The following is a 20,124-nucleotide window of genomic DNA, read 5'->3' on the forward strand; positions in this document are numbered from 1 at the left end:
ATTATCTACCCCACTCCCACTTCTCATCTGTTATCTCCCTGTACTTGGTTAAGATCCAAGAGATAAGATTGGCAAATGGGTTCAGGCTTTCTCTGTGGATTTGGGTTCTCTTGATGCTAATGCCATGCCAGTTTCTATGGGCCTGTTAAAATTTTGTTAAATTTCGACTGGTTTCTCTTTATTCCCCTATGGTGGATTCCTCTTTCTAGCATAGTTCAGCCAGGAATATGAGTAGCCATGGGTCTTTCTCTCCTCTGAAGGACTTAGCACTTTCTGGAGGTTGGTTCATTTATGTTTCTTTATGTCCTTATCTTTCTGATGGGTTTAAAGAGATTTTTGATCTTTTAGCTAATCTGTCCTTTTCTTTGTTTGCTAGGATGGGAGCTATATCCTCTTGTGATTTTTCAACATCCAAATCAGAAGTGAATTCCAGGAATGAGAATTTTCAAGAATGGTTTCACTTACATATTTTATTAACTAGTTTATAAAATTAAAAATAAATGGTAATAAAAAGTCAAATTTTATTCAGTGGTAAACAATAAGTATCTTCCCATTCTATTTCCCATAGCCCTCTTTACTCCTTGTACAGAGACAAACGTCATTATCAGTTTCTTGAAATTTCTTCTCAAAATTTTATTTACAAGGGCGCCTGGGTGGCTCAGTCGTTAAGCGTCTGCCTTCAGCTCAGGTCATGATCCCAGGGTCCTGGGATTGAGCCCCACATCGGGCTCCCGGCTCCACGGGAAGCCTCCTTCTCCCTCTCCCGCTCCCTCTGCTTGTGTTCTTTCTCTCGCTGTGTCTCTCTCTGTCAAATAAATAAATAAAATCTTTAAAAAAATTTTATTTACAAAATGTGAATATCCTCCCCACCTTATTTTTTTTTAAGAAACAGAAGCATACTCTATTTTTTACACTTTACTTTTATCCATATAATTATTTCACCATCTTGAAATCCTTTATAGGTTATAATATATATTAGTATGGATGTACTTTGGTTTATGTAAACAATCCCTGGTGATTCAAGTTGTTGCCAGTAGTTTTTCTCGCAATGCAATGTATATTCCTTTGCCCACATTCACTGTTGAGTGTATCTGTAGTATCAGGAATGGGTATATTTAAAGGGCTTCATGAAGGCCACTGGAGCTTCACATTATTATTTTTTTTTTTTTTAGTTTGGATACCATTAGTTTATTATAAAAGAGAGACATGAAAATTATTTACATGATGAAAGATTTCACAACTTCACTGGAATGGGCAGCTTCACTTCATGCCATTTTAATAATGATTTCAGTCCACATACTTTCCGAGAATGTCACCATCTCTAAATAAGAAATAATCCTTGTCATCTAGAACTACTTTGGTGCCTCCATATTCTGGGAGAAGAACTTTATCTCCAACTTTCACACTAACTGGTTGAATCTCTCCACCCTTTCCTTTAGAGCCCGATCCAACAGCTACTACTGTTGCTTGCAACACTTTTCCTTGAGATTTTTCTGGAAGCATAATACCTCCTTTGGTTACAGTTTCAGCTGCGCTCCTTTCAACTAAAACTCGGTCAAAGAGGGGAAGAAACTTTCTAAACGCCTGCCCTGCCATGACGCCGACCGCCGCAGTTGGTACTCCGCTCTGGAGCTGCCGCCTCTGCAAGAAGACCCGCAGTATGACCCTCGAGCTTCACATTATTTTATAGTGTGTTTCCCTAGGTGTTCCCTGGCTCTTAGGAATTGGTGGTATGAGTTTTGGGAGGACCAGTACCACACAAGAGGCATAAGGTGCTGTGCTAGAGAGTTGCCTAGCAGAACATCAGAACAAAGCTGGCTGTTAGACCCTATCAGTGTAGCTGTCTTCCCCTCCTCCCTCCCTCCCTTCCTCTTTTCTTTTCTTTTTTGGGGGTGTAACGCTTCCTTTATACACATATTGGGGATGTTAAAAGTTACTGATGCCTGATTCCTCTCCTGCATCCTCAAGCCCTACCATGGGGGAGAAAAAGATGAATGTCATTTTGTTTGTAATGCCTTAACCAGCTGTATGACTGAAATGATCCTGATAAGCAAAATTACATCCAAGGAGGATTTCTAAGGAAAATGAAGACTCATTTGTTATATAAGAATCAGTGTCTTTGGGCGCCTGGGTGGCTCAGTTGGTTAAGCAACTGCCTTCGGCTCAGGTCATGATCCTGGAGTCCCGGGATCAAGTCCTGTATCGGGCTCCCTGCTCAGCGGGGAGTCGACTTCTCCCTCTGACCCTCCCCCCTCTCATGCTCTCTCTCTCTCTCTCTCATTCTGTCTCTCAAACAAATAAATGAAATCTTTTTTTTTTTTAAAGATTTATTTATTTATTTTGAGAGAGTGAGAATGAGAGAGAGAGAGCGCACATGAGAGGGGGGAGGGCCAGAGGGAGAAGCAGGTTCCTCGCTGAGCAGGGAGCCTGATGCGGGACTCGATCCCAGGACTCCAGGATCATGACCTGAGCCGAAGGCAGTTGCTTAACCAACTGAGCCACCCAGGCGCCCACAAATAAATGAAATCTTAAAAAAAAAAGAAAAAAAAAGAATCAGTGTCTTTGTGATTCTGGGATCTTCCTGTGAAGATGTTATGTTTTTTGAGGAATTTGTTCCTAATTACTGATCTAATTAAAGCACATTAAACTTAGTTATTGCAATTTGAGAAACCAACATGCTTTCTTACGAAAAAGGCCCATGCACAGAAAGTGCTCCATCTTTCTCCTAAGATCTGCGATCCAAGGAGAGATATCTAAACATAAGATAATAACATCTATTTATTTAATAACATAGGCATAAAGAATGTCATGTAGTCCTCACAGGACCACTTTCAGGGAGATTTTATATATTGGGAAGTGTGCTTATGAGCTCTCCACCCAATATCTGCTTCCCTAAGATTCCCTATCTCAGTAATTGACTGTACTATTCATCCAGTTGCTTTTAAAGTTAGAAACCTGGTAATTTTCCTGTGATATCTATCCCTCCTTCTTTCATTCTCCCATATCCAATTCTATAGCATGGAAAATTTACTTCCTAACATCCTTGAGAATCTATTTGCTGTAGTCCAAGTGAACTATTTCATTGTCTTTTGTTGCAGTATCCTTTAGTCTCTCCTATATTATCAATTCTTGTCCCCCTCTTAATTCATTTTCCACTCATTAGCTAACATGAACTCTTTATTTTTTTTAAAGTTTATTCATTATTTTTTTTGAGTGTCTCTATACTCAATGTGGGGCTCAAACTCATGACCCCAAGATCAAGAGTCACATGGTCTTCTGAGCCAGCCAGATGCACCTAACATGAACTCTTAAGTCTGACCTTGTCACTCTTTGCTCAGAACTCTCTAGTGCCTTCCCAGTGCTCTTAGAATAAAATCCCTCACATGAGCTCTGTGGATCTGCACCACTAGTCTTTCCTACCTCTCCACCTCTTGCAACCAACTCCCTTCCCCTTTCTTCTTTCCAGCCACACTGGTCTTTTTGTGCTGCAAACTGGCCACATTTCTCCCATCCTCAGGGCCTTTGCACAAACTCTTCCTTTGCCTTAGGATTCTCCCCAGGCCTGCCCACATCTTCATCCCTTGTTCCCCAAAGCTAATGCCTTATCCCCTAGATTTCATTTTAAAAAATCTCTTACTTCTCTTTCCAAACAAATCTATATCGGATCTCCCTGTTATTTGCTCTTTCTACTCCCTATTTCTCCTTATTAGCATTTACCACTCTTCTAATTTATAATTACGTAGTTCTTTTCATTTAATTTAATTTTCTTTAATTGGAATAGGTAATACATCCACTTGGTAAAAAATCCAAATTGTACACAAGGCATAGAGTAAAAATTCTCTTCCCTGTCCCTCTATATCCAGTTGTTCTCCTTACTAATAACCACTTTTAACATTTTGAATATCCTTCCAGAGATATTTTCTGAGTAGACAAGCAATTCTGTACATAATATTCCTCTTCATTTTTTGCCTTCTCTTTATTAACATAGATACTATATACATTTTTCTGTACTTTTTTTTTTAAAGATTTTATTTATTTATTTGAGAGAGAGAGAATGAGAGATAGAGAGCACGAGAGGGAAGAGGGTCAGAGGGAGAAGCCGACTCTCTGCTGAGCAGGGAGCCCGATGCGGGACTCGATCCCGGGACTCCAGGATCATGACCTGAGCCGAAGGCAGTCGCTTAACCAACTGAGCCACCCAGGCGCCCTCTGTACTTTGTTTTTATCAGTTAATAATGTATCTTGACAATTCTTCTATGTCAATATGTAAATAGTTGCCTCTTTTCATGTACCAGATAGTATGGGCTTACCATAAAATTTTAACCTCAATTATTAGACATTGAAGTTGTTTTCAGGCTTTGGTTATTACAAACAATGCCTCATTGAATAACTTTGTATGTAAAGTCATTTCCCGCAAATATACCTATAGAATAAATTCCTAGAATTGAAATAAGGGAATTAAAGGCTTTATGCATTTTAAACTTTGGTAGTTATTGCCAAACTGCTCTCAATGGAGGTTGTATCAATTCACATTCCCACTAGCCACAGATGAAAAATACATGTTTCCTCACAACTATGTTAGTGAAAATTTTTTTCTTTGCCATGTAAGAGGTGGAAAGTATCTCTTGGAAACTTTAATTTGCATGTTTTTTCTTCCTTGCAAAGTTATATTTTTATGTTTAACAGCCATTTGTATTTCTTATTTAGTGTGCTGTTTCTTTATAAATTTTGCTTATGTTATTAATGTCTGATTTCCTCTCTCTACTTTAAGGTCCGTGCTGTGGGTGCAGGGATCTTGTTAGTTTTGTTCATTACATGGTTAGTTCCAGGTACTAGAATGAATGAAGCTCAAGAAATGCCTGGCTCACGTCATGCAGCAGTCAAGTTCAGAATTCTTGTTTGATTCCAAAGACCACATGTTTTTCCACGATCACTCACGGGAGAAACTAAGCTTTTAACTCACCACCCCAGGGGCCTGATGGGTAATGTAAAACGGCTTAAGTGTGTCAGGAAGCGGATTGTGGCAAAATGGCGAACCTAAGTACAGTCGCAGCGGTTTTTCACATCTGCTTTACTGACATTTGGGAATGGAAGCCCACTGTCGGATTTTTACATGCCCCGAGGCCGGGTTTCTGGCTTTCTTGTGAAATCTCCTGGTTTTTAAATATTTCCAGTCAAAACAAGACTGCGCTCACATGCGGCCCACCGGCAGCGGATTTGCAAATTCTGGCGTAGAGAGTGGGAGCCTGATGAGGCGAATACCTCAGTTAGACAGTGAAAGCTAAGAAACGAGGAGGTTTTGTGAAAGTCGAGAATGGGGTTCTGTACCCTAGGGTTTGAGGGACAGGATTCCCGGAAGGACTGAAATAAACGCAAAGTGGCGGAAGGATTGCGCGGTCTTCCCGGATGTGTCCGGTCATTCCGGCCAGCGCGATCCCGAGTTTCTCCAGCAGCGCCCAAGACAACGTCGTGGGGGCGGTCAGGGTTGCGTGGAGGAAGAGAACTGCCTGTGTATTCCCTCACCGGGCCCAACAGCGTCAAACCGTCGTGAAGCACCACCCGACTCTTAAGCCGTTTCCTGAAGGCCCTCCCAGGTGAAGCGTTCAGGCCCGCGATCTCTTTAGTTCCCCGCTCAGGCCCCTCCCAACTTCCCCAGTGCCACGACTTCCGTTTGCCCGGTCGTCTGGGAAACCAGCAATTTCCGGCCGCGAAGCGGTGGGCGGAGCCAAGATGGCTGAGGAGAGACTTGTGACGGTGAGCGACGAGATTGTTGTTAGGGTCCCGGCCCCAGGGCCAGGCCCGGCGGAGCAGAAAGACCAGGCAGGTTGGCGGGCGGCCTGTGTCCTACGCAGCTGTCCCTGGGGAAGTGCGTAGCGGGCTCTGGAGCCGCTCGGGGTGCGCGGGGCGACAGGGTCCCGCTCCTGGGAGCTGGTCCGCCTGGGCAAGGCTGACTTCTTTGCAGCGCTGGGCCTGTGCTGGGATTGTGGTCCCTCTTGGGGTGCGCTGGACGGAAAGGGGAGATTTTCATCAGAAATGGCGCTTTTTCTAGTCCCATTTTTTCTGTCTCACGAGGTTTGGAAAGGAAGCACTACCGTTTGTGCGGAGACGGTTTGTGTTTAATCCCCTGGATTAGAAATTGAGTATGACAAAGCCTGGAAACTTTGAGCGTCACTGCCTTCTGCCGGTGGGTCGGGGCCATGTTTTTTCTCTGTTGTAATTTAGGAAAGTGCTGTTTTGGGATTCAGCTGAAGCTTGAGTTAGGCATTAATTAAACTCCACAGAGCTGCTAATAACAAAGGAGCCCAGATGAATTCGGGATAACCCAGTGGTAGTTATTTGTGAAGTGTATATTTATAATTGGATCTAATTTCTGTGACGTTCTCAGTGTGAAACCTTGTTTACGTTGTTTTAGTGTTGGGTTTCAAAGCATGTTCTACTCATTTGTTAGAATGACTTTATTAGTTATTTATTTGGAATGTATTGCCCTTTGAAAAACGCTTTGCGAAACAGACGAAATAGCAGTTTCTGGCTGACTTTTACAACTTAGTTTTGGCCGTTAAGGAGCAAGGGTAATGCTGTTGGGCGGAGGGGGGGGGAGTTGTTTTCTGTTCTCTTTTCATATCCAGAGAGGTCAAATTATTATTATTGTTATTTTTTACGATTTTATTTATTTGAGAGAAAGAGAGAGAGAGCATGAGCAAGGGGGCAGAGGGAGAAGCAGACTCCCTGCTGAGCAGGGGGACCGAAGCGGGACTCGATCCCAGGACTCCAGGATCATGACCTGAGCCAAAGGCAGTCGCTTAACTGACTGAGCCACCCAGGCACCGGATAAATCAAATATTTTTAGTGTAATCATACAACTCTGAATACAGGGAAGGAGGCCCAAAACAAAAATTTTTGTTAAGCTATAAATTAAAAAAAATTAAATAGCCTGATTAATGTTACTGGGTTTTAGATATTAGAAACATATCAAAGAAAATACTTCACCCAAATGTAAAGTTTACTGGTAACACAACGCTATAAATATAGCTTATATCTCTACCTGCAGTGATAGGTGTTTATAAATAGAATATGAACTTGATTTCTGTGATGGCAGAATTGTCCTGTACTTTTGAATCTAATAGTGTTTTAAAGATAATGGCTGTTTTGTTTCAATATGACTTTAGCACTTGAGCCTGAAGTTAACTGATTATTTTCATTATTGTCAAGTTTATTGCTAGCAGTGTTATATTTGTAGTAATTTCATCTTTTTATGTTACTGCTGCAGGGAGATTTGAATTTCTGCCCATTTTGGAAGTGATCTGGTATCTTGTAATAAAATTAAAAGGGCCCAACAATCCCATTCACTCAATAGACTAGTATCCCACTGAAATAAAAGCAAACTATAAGCATATAGTACAAGGGTATTCATTGCAGTATTGTTTATAGTGGCAAAATGCTGGAAACAAGGTGAATATCCATTAATAGGGTAATAGATGACTTCTGATACTTCCATTCTGAGGATTATTATGTAGCCATTAAAAAGTGTTAGAACTATATATGTTGATGTGGATGGTATACATTTTAAAAAAGCTTGACGTGGAGTGGAGTGTTAAAAAATAAAATTTAACTGAGTATTAGTTATTTAAAGATCTTACTGGCTTTATTCAATGATTCAAGAATCAGGCAGCATACATTCTGTACAAAATGAAAGGTTTCATAGGCGGAAAGGAGTGGGAACAGGGAAGTTACACTAGACAAAAATGTTGGTTATTGTAAGATCACTTTCCTTTAGATGATGGCAGGGGTCTATCAGGCATATTACCTCACTAATACTTATTGGGTGATTTTTTAAAATATTTTTTTAAAAGATTTTATTTATTTATTTGACAGAGAGCACAAGCAGAGGGAGAAGCAGTCTCCCAGCTGAGCAGGGAGCCCGATGGAGGGCTCAATCCCAGAACCCTGGGATCATGACCTGAGCTGAAGGCAGATGCTTAACTGACTGAGCCACCCAGGTGCCCCCTGATTGGGTGATTTCTGATTACTGGTTTAATATTCTATTCCTGGGAGAGGTAGAAAGTATAATTCAGTCTTTGTTGACATGGGACTTAATAACTCCATTTTGGGCCTTTTTTCCTTTTTTTTTTTAAAGTAGGCTCCACAACCAGCATGGAGCTTGAATGCATGACCCTGAGATGAAGACCTGAGCTGAGATCAGGAGTTGGACACTTAACTGAGCCACCCAGGCACCCCCTGGTCTAGTAGGGGTATATTGTGTGATCTTAATTTTGTGGCATAAAGAAAAAACACATAGATCGGTAGATATGGATATATAGATGTGGAGGAGAGAAGATTAAAAGGCTTAAAACAAAGAGAATTTTGGACAAATGCATAAGTAAAAATATAAGACTGCTGTTGTAAAGGCCTGGAGGAAGGATGGAATAAAACTAGGCTAATGTTTTATTAAATTTATTAAATTTATTAATTCTAAGCTATCAAGGATTATTACCAGTTCCTTAGGAAAACTGGGGACTGATATTTATATTTTATTTAAGAATTTGTAAGAAATGGGGGTGCCTGGGTGGCTCAGTCGTTAAGTGTCTGCCTTCGGCTCAGGTCATGATCCCAGGGTCCTGGGATGGAGCCCTGCATAGGGCTCCCTGCTCGGTGGGAAGCCTGCTTCTCCCTCACCCACTCTCCCTGCTGTGTTCCCTCTCTCGCTGTCTCTCTCTCTCTGTCAAAATAAATAAATAAAAATCTTAAAAAAAATAAATTAACAAAATATGTAAGAAATGATTTTGAGATCTTAAAAACAAATAATACTGCTTTCTATGATTTATACTCACAAATTTTTTATAACTCCCTAATTCCCATTATTCAGTGTATTTGTATATACACTTGTTTTTCTTCCTGTAAATTTAAAGATTAAACCTTTCAGAACGGAAAGCAAAAATTACTATTGTACTAGTTGATTTCGCTCAGATATAGTGTCTAGCATATACCAAATACTACATGAATATTTGTTAGATGAATAAATGATCATGGAACTACATAAAAATGAAGAAAGAACCAGAAGAACATAATGTATTCTACATACATCCCAGCTGTAAATGAGATCAAGTGGGCTAATACAATCCTTTCTGTCTCAGAATGTTCTGAAAGACTTTTTGAAAAAGAGACTCACTAAAAAATTATAATTTATTTTAATTCTCCTTTCTGCAGAAGGGTTGCTGACTCATGAAGATGCTTTTTGATTCTTTAAGATTTTTTTTTTTTTTTTTTTTTTAGTAACCTCTTTGCCCATTGTAGGGCTGGAACTTACAACCCCAAGATCAAGAGTTGCATGCTTTGCTGACTGAGCCAGCCAGGCAACCTGAACCTTTAAGATTCTTCTGCAAAGTTTAAAAAATATCCCAGGGGCGCCTGGGTGGCTCAGTCGTTAAGCGTCTGCCTTCGCCTCAGGTCATGATCTCAGGGTCCTGGGATTGAGCCCCGCATCGGGCTCCTTGCTCTGCAGGGAAGCCTGTTTCTCCCTCTCCCACTCCCCCTGCTTGTGTTCCCTCTCTCACTCTGTCTCTCTTTGTTAAATAAATAAATAAAATCTTAAAAAAAAAAAAATATCCCAGTTAGGGGCACCTGGGTGGCTCTGTTGGTTAAACGTCTGACTCTTGATTTCTGCTCAGGACATGATCTCAAGGTTGTGGGATTGAGCCTTGCCTTGGGCATGGAGTCTGGTTTGAGAGTCTCTCTCCCTCTGCCCCTCCCCCCGCTTGTGTGTGCGCTAAGTAGATAAAATCTTAAAAAAAATAAAATCCCAGATAAAAAATAGAGTTCTTTAGCATTTTAAAAATAGCTTTGTTGAAGTATGATACATGTACCATAAAATTTACAGTTTGATCACTTTTAGTAAATTTATATACTTGCACAACTGTTACCACAGTCCACTTAACCTCCATCATTCCAAAAAGTTCCTTTGGGTCCATTTACAACCACTCTTTACTCCTAACCCCATCTGACCACTGATCTGCTTTGTGTCTCCATAGTTTTGCCTTCTCTACAATTGCATGTAGTCACACAATATGTAGTCTTATGTGTCTGAATTTCACTTTGCATGTTTTTTGAGGTTTGTTTATATTGTACATAGCAGTACTTTGTTCCTTTTTATTTCTAAGCAGTAATTCCATGGTAAGAATATATGCATTCTACCTACCAGTTGATGGACATTAAGACTGTTTTCCTGTTTTTGGCTATTATGCATAATGTTGCTGTGAATCTTTGCATGGATATGTTTTTATTTAGGAGTGAAATTGCTGAGTTGGTAAGTGTATGTTAACAGAAAAACAAAACTGCCAAACTTTTTTTTTTTTGAGATATTAATTAATTAATTAATTAATTTTAGAGATAGAGCAAGTGGGAGGAGGAGCAGGGGAAGAGGGACAAGCAGACTCCGAGCTAAGTGCAGAGTCTGATATGGGGCTTGATCTCATGACCCTGACCTCAGGGCCCTGATCACGAACTGAGCAGAAATCAAGAGTTGGATGCTTGGGGGCGCCTGGGTGGCTCAGTCGTTAAGCGTCTGCCTTTGGCCCAGGTCATCATTCCAGGGTCCTGGGATTGAGCCCTGCTTTGGGCTCCCTGCTCAGTGTGGAGCCCGCTTCTCCCTCTCCCACTCCCCCTGCTTATGTTCCCTCTCTCACTGTCTCTCTGTCAAATAAATAAATAAATAAATAAGTAAGTAAATGAATAAATAAAAAATAAAAAATAAATAATAAATAATAAATAAATAAATAATAAATAATAAATAATAAATAAATAAAATAAAAAAAATAAAAAATAAAAAATAAAAAAAAAATATATATAAATATCTATCTATCTATCTATCTATCTTAAAAAAAGAGTTGGCTGCTTAACTGGCTGAGCCACCCAGGTGCCCCATGCCAAACTTTTCTAAAGTTGCTGTATACCATTTTACATTTCCATGAGCAGCATGTGAGGGTTTCAGTTTTCCACATCCTTGCCTTGTTAATACTTCATATTGTCAGTCTTTTAATTTTAGTCATTCTAGTGTATGTATAGTGGTTATTGTGGCTTTAATTTATATTTCCCCAGTGCATAATGGTATTGAGTATTGTTTTATGTGCTTATTCAACCATTTCTCTTGGGTCAAGTACCTACAGATTTTTTGCCCCTTTTAAAATGGGTTATTTGTTTTAGTAAGATTTCTGTATTAAGTCAAGATAATAAAATAGCTAATAGAACAAGTATGTATTCTGTTTTATTTTGAGAATTTTTTGTTATGAAGTATATTTTATCTCTAAAAGAATGAATAAAAGGTTATATGTAAGTTTTAAAGAACAGTATAATGGAAACTTGTGTTTCTACTTCACAGGTTATGAAATGGGTAATGATAACTTTGAATCCTCCTAAATGTGTCTTCCTAAATTTTCCTCCTTTCCCATCAGAAGTATCTCTTTTATCAATTTTATGTTAATTATTCTTTTTGCTTTTCTTTACAGTTTTACTATATTTAATACCTCTAGATAATACATTGGTTTTAAGAAATTGTTTATTCCTTTTTCAATGCTGTGTATTATCCCATTATAGGAAAATACTATAATTAATTTATCCATTCTACTAGAGATTTGAGTTCTGATTTCTTCAGCTTTATTGAGGTAAAGGTGACAAAGTTATAAGATATTTAAAGTGTACGATGTGATCATTTGATACACAGTGTGAAAGGATTCCCACCATCAGACAGACCTCCTGCTGATCAGGGAGCCTGATGTGGGGCTCGATCCCAGGACCCCGGGATCACGACCTGAGCCAAAGGCAGATGCTTAACTACTAAGCCACGTAGGCGCCCCTGATTTTAACTGACATTTACCTGATTATTAATTAGATGGAGCAGCAGTCGTTGTCTCTTTTCCTTTTCTGTTCAATGCCTGGTTCATATTTTTTGCTGCTTTTTCTTTCTTATTCTTTTTTTTTTTTTAAGAATTTTTACTTATTTATTTGAGAGAGAGCAGAGTGAGTGAGAGAGAACACGAGTGGGGGGGGAGGGTCAGAGGGAGAGGGAGAAGCAGGCTCTTGCTGAGCAAGGAGCCCGATGCGGGGGCTGATGCGGGGGCTCGATCCCAAGACGCTGGGATCATGACGTGAGCCGAAGGCGGATGCTTAACTGACTAAGCCACCCAGGAGCCCCATGCTTTGCTTATTTTTCTATTTGGATGTTTTTCTTACTGTTTTCTTTTTACTGATTGTTTTGTAGTTAGTTATAGGTGCTGGCTGTTAATCCTTTATCTTTTTATTTATTTTTTGGTTTAGTATTGCAAGTATCTTCTCTTAGTTTTCTTTTCTTTTTTTTTAAGATTTTATTTATTTGTTTGACAGAGAGAGAAACAGTGAGAGAGGGAACACAAGCAGGGGGAATGGGAGAGGGAGAAGCAGGCTTCCCGCTGAGCAGGGAGCCCGATGAGGGGCTCGATCCCAGGACTCTGGGATCATGACCTTAGCCGAAGGCAGATGCTTAACTGACTAAGCCACCCAGGAGCCCCATGTTTTGCTTATTTTTCTACTTGGATGTTTTTCTTTTTAACTGATTGTTCTGTAGTTAGTTATAGGTTCTGGCTGTTAATCCTTTATCTTTTTATTTATTTATTTTTTGGTTTTGTATTGCAAGTATCTTCTTTTTTTTTTTTTTAAGATTTTATTTATTTGTTTGACAGAAGGAGACACAGCGGGATAGGGAACACAAGCAGGGGGAGTGGGAGAGGGAGAAGCAGGCTTCCCCTTGAGCAGGAAGCCTGATGCGTGACTTGATCCCAGGACCCTGGGATCATGACTTGAGCCGAAGGCAGACGCTTAACGACTGAGCCACCCAGGCGCCCCTTCTCTTAGTTTTCTGTCTTCACTTCCTTTTTGGAACGGGAGCTCTTAATTTTATTTATTTTTTTAATTTTTATTTTTTTTTAAAGATTTTATTTATTTATTTGACAGAGCGAGAGCAGGAACACAAGCAAGGGGGGAGTGGGAGAGGGAGAGGGAGAAGCAGGCTTCCTGCTGAGCAGTGAGCCCAAAGTGGGGCTCAGTCCCAGGACCTTGGGATCATAACCTCAGCCAAAGGCAGAGGCTTAACGAATGAGCCACCCAGGCACCCCTGGAAGTTCTTAATTTTAATGTAGTTGAATATTTAGATCTTTTCTCAGTTGGTTTGTGCTTTTATATCTTACTGAAGTAATCCTTCCCTATCCTATATTTTTTCTAAAGGTTTTTTTTTTTTAAGATTTTATTTTTCAACAGAGAGACAGCGAGAGAGGGAACACAAGCAGGGTGAGTGGGAGAGGGAGAAGCAGGCTTCCTGCTGAGCAGGGAGCACGATGTGGGACTCAGTCCCAGGACCCTGGGATCATGACCTGAGCCGAAGGCAGACGTTTAACGACTGAGCCAGTCAGGCGCCCTCTAAAGGTTTTTAAATTTGCCTTGTTCATTTTTAGTCTTTATCTTAATTCATTTTCATTTCCCTGATAAAGCTTTTTCTCTTTTTTTAAAGATTTTATTTATTTATTTGACAGAGAGCACAAGTAGGCAGAGCAGCAGGCAGAGGGAGAATGAGAAGCCAGCTTCCCACAGAGCAGGGAGCCTGATGGGGGACTTGATCCCAGGATGTTGGGATCATGACCTGAGCTGAAGGCAGAAGGTAGAGGCTTAACCCACTGAGCCACCCAGGCGCCCCTAAAGCTTTTTCTTTTGAAGTCTGTTTTGTTTAATGTTAATATGGCTTCTTTAGTTTTCTTTTTGTTTCTGTTTTCCTGGTGTATCTTTTTTCATCGTTTTACTTTGTTTTCTTTGTCTGTTTTAGATGTGTCTTTATATAAATAGCATACATCTAGATTTTTAAAAACATCCACCCTGATAACTTAACCGGAGAATTTCATTTTTTTCTCCTTCTTGCCTTTTTTTTTCTGAGTTTCTTTTTCTCTCTTTCCTCTTCTCACTTAATTACTTGTAAGTTATATACTCTATTCTTTAGTCTTCCTTTAGTGAGTATACAATTTTTTTTTATAATATTCAACTGAAAGTTTAAATTTAAAACTTAGTAATGTAGGGATTATCAAATGCTTCATTACTCATTGCCTTCTGCCAGTTCATGCTACTGTTGTTCAGTTTTGTAGTTTTTGTGTTTCTCAACACCACAAATTATACTTTTGTTTTATTCAGTTAGTGGATGTTTAGAATACTTCCATATTTTACCAATTCCTTTGCTCATTCCACTCCTTCATTCTGGCGTTCTTTTCCTTTAAAAGTTTATTTAAACAAAAAAAAATTTTTTTAAGTAATCTCTACACTTACCACGGGTCTTAGACTTAAAACCCCAAGATCAAGAGTCACATTCTCTTCCGACTGAGCCAGCCAAGTGCCATGAAAGTTAGTTTTGATAGATGTAAGAGTTTAGACCTGAGGTTGGCAAACTGTTTTTGTAAAGGGCCAGTAATAAATATTTTGGGCTTTGTGGGCCAGTCTCTGTTTCAAGTAACTGAACTATGCAGTTGTAGTGTGGAAGCAACCATAGACAAAAAATAAACGTGTGTGTGATTGTGTTCTGATAAAATTTTATTTTAGACACTTAAATTTGAATTTTGTATAATTTATATTTAAATTATATAAAATATATATAATATATAATGTTACAAAATATTAAAAAATGTAAAAACCATTAAAAATGTAAAAACAGGGGTACCTGGGTGGCTCAATTGGTTGAGTGTCTGACTCTTGGTTTTGGCTCAGGTCATGATCTCATTCATGGTAATGGGATTGAGCCCCCAGTCAGGCTCCCCCCTCAGTGTGAAGTCTACTTCGGATTCTTACCCCCTCTGCCCCTCCTTGCTTGCACAAGTGCGCATGAGCACGAGCTCATGCTCTTAAATAAATAAATAAATAAATAAATAAATAAAATCTTTTTAAAAAAATGTAAAAAGCATTCTTAGTGTGTTGGCCATATAAAAATGGGTTGGGTTTGTTTGACCTGCAGGCCATAGTTTGCTAACCTTGTGTTTAGATTAACATTCATTTTACTTAGCACCTGAGACATGGGAGTGATTTTTCTTATAATGTCTTTATGTGTAATTATTTCCCATTTTTAATTGTTGAGACGCCAGCTATCAGTCTAATTGTCCTTTTTGTATAGCTTATCTGGTGATACTTTTTTTTTTGGTTGCTTGTAAGAACTTATTGTCTCTGGTGCAGGTCCTTGTGATGTATGCAAGTGTGGATTTATTTTCATTTAACCTGATCAGGATTGATTGAACATTCTCAATCTAAAGATTAGTGTCTCTCATTGCTTCTGGAAATTTTCAGCCATTATTTTTGTTTATATCTTACCATATCATATGTAACAAAGGTAGTTATAAGAAAAAAACATTTGAAGATTTTCTGCAAAATTGGAGTATAAGGTAGTATTTATTATATTTAATAATGTCCCTTAAAAAAAACTCCCTCCTAGGGGCACCTGGGTGACTCAGTTGGTTAAGCGGCAAACTCTTGATTTCAGCTCAGGTCATGATTTCCAGGTCATGGGATCAAGCCCCACATCAGGCTCAGTGCTCAGCAAGGAGTCTGCTTAAGGAGTCTCTCTCCCTTTCCCTCTGCCCCTCCCTCTGCTTGTACTTGCTCTCTCTCTCTCTAAATTAAATAAATAAATCTTAAAACAAACAATTCCTAGAATTGAGTGCTAGGTAACTTCTATATAGATGACCTCATAAACTTTTTATCAAAGTTACTACTTTTTTGGTTTGGCTGTTAAGATGTATAGCATTAAGTGTAATACTAATATGTAGTGTCTAAGAGCTTTGTACATTTATTTGTATCTAAGAGCTTAGGACATTTATTAGTACATTTTATTTATTTATTTATTTTTTAAAGATTTTATTTATTTATTAGAGAGAGAGAATGAGAGATAGCACAAGAGGGAAGAGGGTCAGAGGGAGAAGCAGACTCCCCGCCGAGCAGGGAGCCCGACGTGGGACTCGATCCCGGGACTCCAGGATCATGACCTGAGCCAAAGGCAGTCGCTTAACCAACTGAGCCACCCAGGCGCCCTGTTAGTACATTTTATGCATTATAATTATATATTACTCAGGGTGCCTGGGTGGCTCAGTCAGTTAGTGTCTGACTCTTGGTTTCTGCTTGGGTCACGATTGTGGGCTCGAGCCCCACATCAGGCTCCTCACTCTGTCTAGAGTCTGCTTGAGATTCCCTCTCCTCCCTCCCCCCCCACTTATGCTCTCTCTCTCTCAAATAAATAAATAAAATCTTAAAAAAGAATATGTACACATAAGAATGTAGATATATAGATGTGCATTATACATTATTAATAGTTTGGCTAGCAAAAGTATGACTTGACATTGCTTTTTAAACCATATTAAAAATGGTTTTTAATTTTTCCTTGTGCCTATATGTAATTAATGGATTAATTGCATGATTGGAGAGCTACTGATGATGGTTATTTGAATGCTTTTTTAAGTTAGCAAGATTTATGGTAATGCTTTAACATAGACTTCTTTCTTTTCAGAGAACTTTTCCTGCATCTGCTGAATCTCAGAAACCCCGGCTGAAAAAAGGTCAGTACGCAATTTCATTGTATGTGTATATTTGCACAGATTTTTTATTGGTTCTTTGTTTATATACATTAGAGCTTTTAAAAATGTGAGTTTTGGAGAAAAGCAGTGATAGTCTAAATATTCCTCCATACCTAGCTTGTATTTTATGGAGTTGTTAGATATTTTGGGACTCATTTTGCCTGTAAGTGTGTTTAAATGGGGCTTTATTATTATGTAAGTGTGTATTTTCTACTTGTGGAAAAAACACTGTGAAGTTCCCATGGTACATATCAGGCCTCACATAATCTCATGTCTATGTTAAATTAAGTGTGAGGTTTTAAGAAAATTGAGTCTGTGAAGACTAGGTAAGGACATATACTGTGAAGAGCTGCATTTAAAAATCTAATAGAGATATGTTCTGTTTATTTAGAGGACTAGGATTCCTTCATTTGTTAACTTATAAAGTCTTAGGAAGGCTTGCATCAGATTGTAGTTTACTATATTGGATATTCTGTCAATGTCTAATAAACATGTCTAATGCCTAACAAACTTAGAAAATACCCAGACTTTTTACTTAGCAGAAGAGACCATCTCTCATCTTTTCTTAAATGTTTGCTAGAGTGTGACAGTGAAGCAATCTAGGTCATGATTTCTCTTTGTTGGAAGGCATTAAGTACAAACTCAATTTCTTTAATAGATATATGGGTTTATTCAGTTTATATGTATTTTTTTTAAAGATTTTATTTATTTGAGAGAGAGAGAGAATGAGAGATAGAAAGCACGAGAGGGAAGAGGGTCAGAGGGAGAAGCAGTGTCTAAGTAGTGTCTAAGAGCTTTGTACATTTATTTGTGTCTAAGAGCTTAGTACATTTATTAGTACTCCCTGCTGAGCAGGGAGCCCTATGTGGGACTCGATCCTGGGACTCCAGGATCATGACCTGAGCCGAAGGCAATCGCTTAACCAACTGAGCCACCCAGGCTCCCTCAGATTATATGTATTTCTTTAGGGAGAGCTTTGGTAATGTTTTTCTTTCAAAGAAAGAAATGATAACTAAGATGTCCGTTTCATCTTAGTTATCAAATTTATTGGTGTAAAGGTCATGATACTCCTGTATTTTCCTTTTAATATCTAGTGATAGTGCCTATGTTCCTGATTTTGATGATTTATGTCTACTGTCATTTTTTTCTTTTTTCTTTTTTTTTTTATTATTTTTTTTTATTTATTTGAGAGAGAGAGAATGAGAGATAGAGAGCACGAGAGGGAAGAGTGTCAGAGGGAGAAGCAGACTCCCCGCCAAGCAGGGAGCCCGATGTGGGACTCGATCCCGGGACTCCAGGATCATGACCTGAGCCGAAGGCAGTCGCTTAACCAACTGAGCCACCCAGGCGCCCTCTTTTTTTTTTTTTTTTTAAAGATTTTATTTATTTATTTGACAGAGAAAGACAGCGAGAGCAGGAACACAAGCAGGGGGAGTGGGAGAGGGAGAAGCAGGCTTCCCGCTGAGCAGGGAGCCCGATGTGGGACTCGATCCCAGGACCCTGGGATCATGACCTGAGCCGAAGGCAGACGCTTAACGACTGAGCCACCCAGGCGCCCTACTGTCATTTTTTTCTTGATCAGCCTGGCTAGAGGTTTATCCATTTTATTGATCTTTTCAAAGAACCAACTTTTGATTTTATTTTTTCTTCTCTCTTGCTTTTCTGTTTCAATTTCATTGATTTCTGCTCTTATCTAATACTGTATTTAATTTGCAGTTTCTTTTTTTCTTTTTCCAGTTTCTTTTTTTTCTTTTCTTTTTTCATTTTTAATAGCTTTATTTATTTATTTTTTTGACGTAGTGTTCCATGATTCATTGTTTGTGTATAACACCCAGTGCTCCATTCAGTACGTGCCCTCTTTAATACCCATCACCAGGCTAACCTGTCCCCCCACCCCCTCCCCTCTAGAACCCTCAGTTTGTTTCTCAGAGTCCATCGTCTCTCATGGTTGGTCTCCCCCTACAATTTCATCCCTTCATTTTTCCCTTCCTACTATCTTCTTTTTTTTTTAACATATAATGTATTATTTGTTTCAGAGGTACAGGTCTGTGATTCAAGAGTCTTACACAATTCACAGCACTCACCATAGCATATACCCTCGCCAGTGTCTATCACCCAGCCACCCCCTGCCTCCTACCCCCCACCACTCCAGCTGATATGAGGAATTTTTTCAGTTTCTTAAGGTAGAAAGGGGATCATCGGTTTGAGTCTTTCTTCTTTTCTGTTGTAAGCATTTAGTACTTTATGTTTCCCTGTAAGCACTGTTTAACTGGTTCATATACATTTCAAATGTTATGTTTTAACTTTTATACAATTCTAAATATTTTAAAATTTCCTTTGTGTTCCCCTAAACCCATATACAATTAATAAAGGTACTGATCAATTTCCCTATATATGGGAAATTGTCCAGATTTTTTTTTTTGTTACTGGTTTCTAGTTTAATTCTAGTTATGGTTAGAAAACATACTTTATATGGTTTATTTTATGGCCCAGAATGTGATCTGTGTTTGGGAATATTCCATTTGCCTTGAAAAGAATTTGTATTGTCCTATTGGATGGAGTAATCTATAAATGTCAGTTAGGTCAAGTTGTTTGATAATGTTGTTAATCTAGGTACTTATTGATGCAGATATTAATATCTTTATCAAGAAGATACTGATATCCTTAATGAAAGAAGAGTGTTAAAGTATGCACATGTAATTATGGGTTTGTCTGTTTCTACTTAAAGATCTATCAATTTTTCTTTGTGTATTTTGAAGATCTGTTGTTGGATGCATAGACATTTAGGATTGTTTGACTTCTTGGTGAATTGACTCTTTTATCATTATGTAATGTCCCTCTTCTATTCCTGATAATATTCCTTATTTGAAGTCAGCTTTGATGATAATAGAGATGTTCCAGTTTTGCTTTGATTAGTGTTTGTATGATAATGTATAGTTTATAAACAGATTCACCTTTTTTTTAAAGTATAAAGTTCTGGGAGATGTGACTAACCACCACCACCACAATCAAGATATAGAACAGCTTAATCACCCTCAATAATTCACCTTGAGGGGGGTGGGGGGATGGGTTAGCCTGGTGATGGGTATTGAGGAGGGCACGTTTTGCATGGTGCACTGGGTGTTATGAACAAACAATGAATCATGGAACACTGCATCAAAAACTAATGATGTAATATATGGTGATTAACATAACAATAAAAAAATTAAAAAAAAATAATTCACCTTGACTTTGTAGTAAACCACTTCTTCCACTTCCACTTGCTGGCAATCATTGATTTTTTTTCTACCTATAGTTTTATCTCTTCAAGAATATCATTCATTCATTCATTTATTTTTTAAGATTTTATTTGAGAGAGAGCGGGAATGAGCTTACAAGCAGGGGTAGTGGCAGGCAGAGGGAGAGGGAGAACCAGGCTCCCTGAGGAGCCAGGAGCTGGATGTGGGGCTTGATCCCAGGACCCTGAGATAGCGATCTGAGCCAGAGGCAGTCGCTTAACCGACTGAGC

General features: G+C 38.9%; 1 protein-coding gene and 1 long non-coding RNA gene across 3 annotated transcripts; one reads left to right on the forward strand and one right to left on the reverse strand.

Annotated features, from left to right (window-relative positions):
- Window positions 1-1,162: 1,162 nt before the first annotated feature.
- On the reverse strand, window positions 1,163-1,662 carry LOC112833286 (10 kDa heat shock protein, mitochondrial). Its single transcript, XM_025884354.2, has one exon. The coding sequence runs from the start codon at window positions 1,594-1,596 to the stop codon at window positions 1,288-1,290; it is 309 nt and encodes a 102-aa protein (XP_025740139.1). The 5' UTR covers window positions 1,597-1,662; the 3' UTR covers window positions 1,163-1,287.
- A 3,368-nt stretch (window positions 1,663-5,030) lies between these two features.
- Window positions 5,031-12,799, forward strand: LOC141370030 (uncharacterized). Of its 2 annotated transcripts, none has more exons than XR_012373710.1 (3): window positions 5,031-6,188; window positions 7,873-8,012; window positions 11,714-12,799. It is a non-coding gene; the product is annotated as an uncharacterized lncRNA (long non-coding RNA). The 2 variants fall into 2 exon arrangements; XR_012373711.1 differs by having other exon boundaries at window positions 7,873-7,997.
- The last annotated feature ends 7,325 nt before the right edge of the window (window positions 12,800-20,124 follow it).

This window comes from Callorhinus ursinus, unplaced genomic scaffold (assembly GCF_003265705.2).
Source record: "Callorhinus ursinus isolate GAN/ISIS: 27379988/994484 unplaced genomic scaffold, GSC_fseal_2.0 scaffold25, whole genome shotgun sequence".
Classification (NCBI taxonomy): Eukaryota; Metazoa; Chordata; class Mammalia; order Carnivora; family Otariidae; genus Callorhinus; species Callorhinus ursinus.

What these genes read in the sequence shown, in the direction of transcription:
- LOC112833286 (XM_025884354.2), bottom strand. Translation starts at nt 1,596, where the DNA reads ATGGCAGGGCAGGCGTTTAGAAAGTTTCTTCCCCTCTTTGACCGAGTT.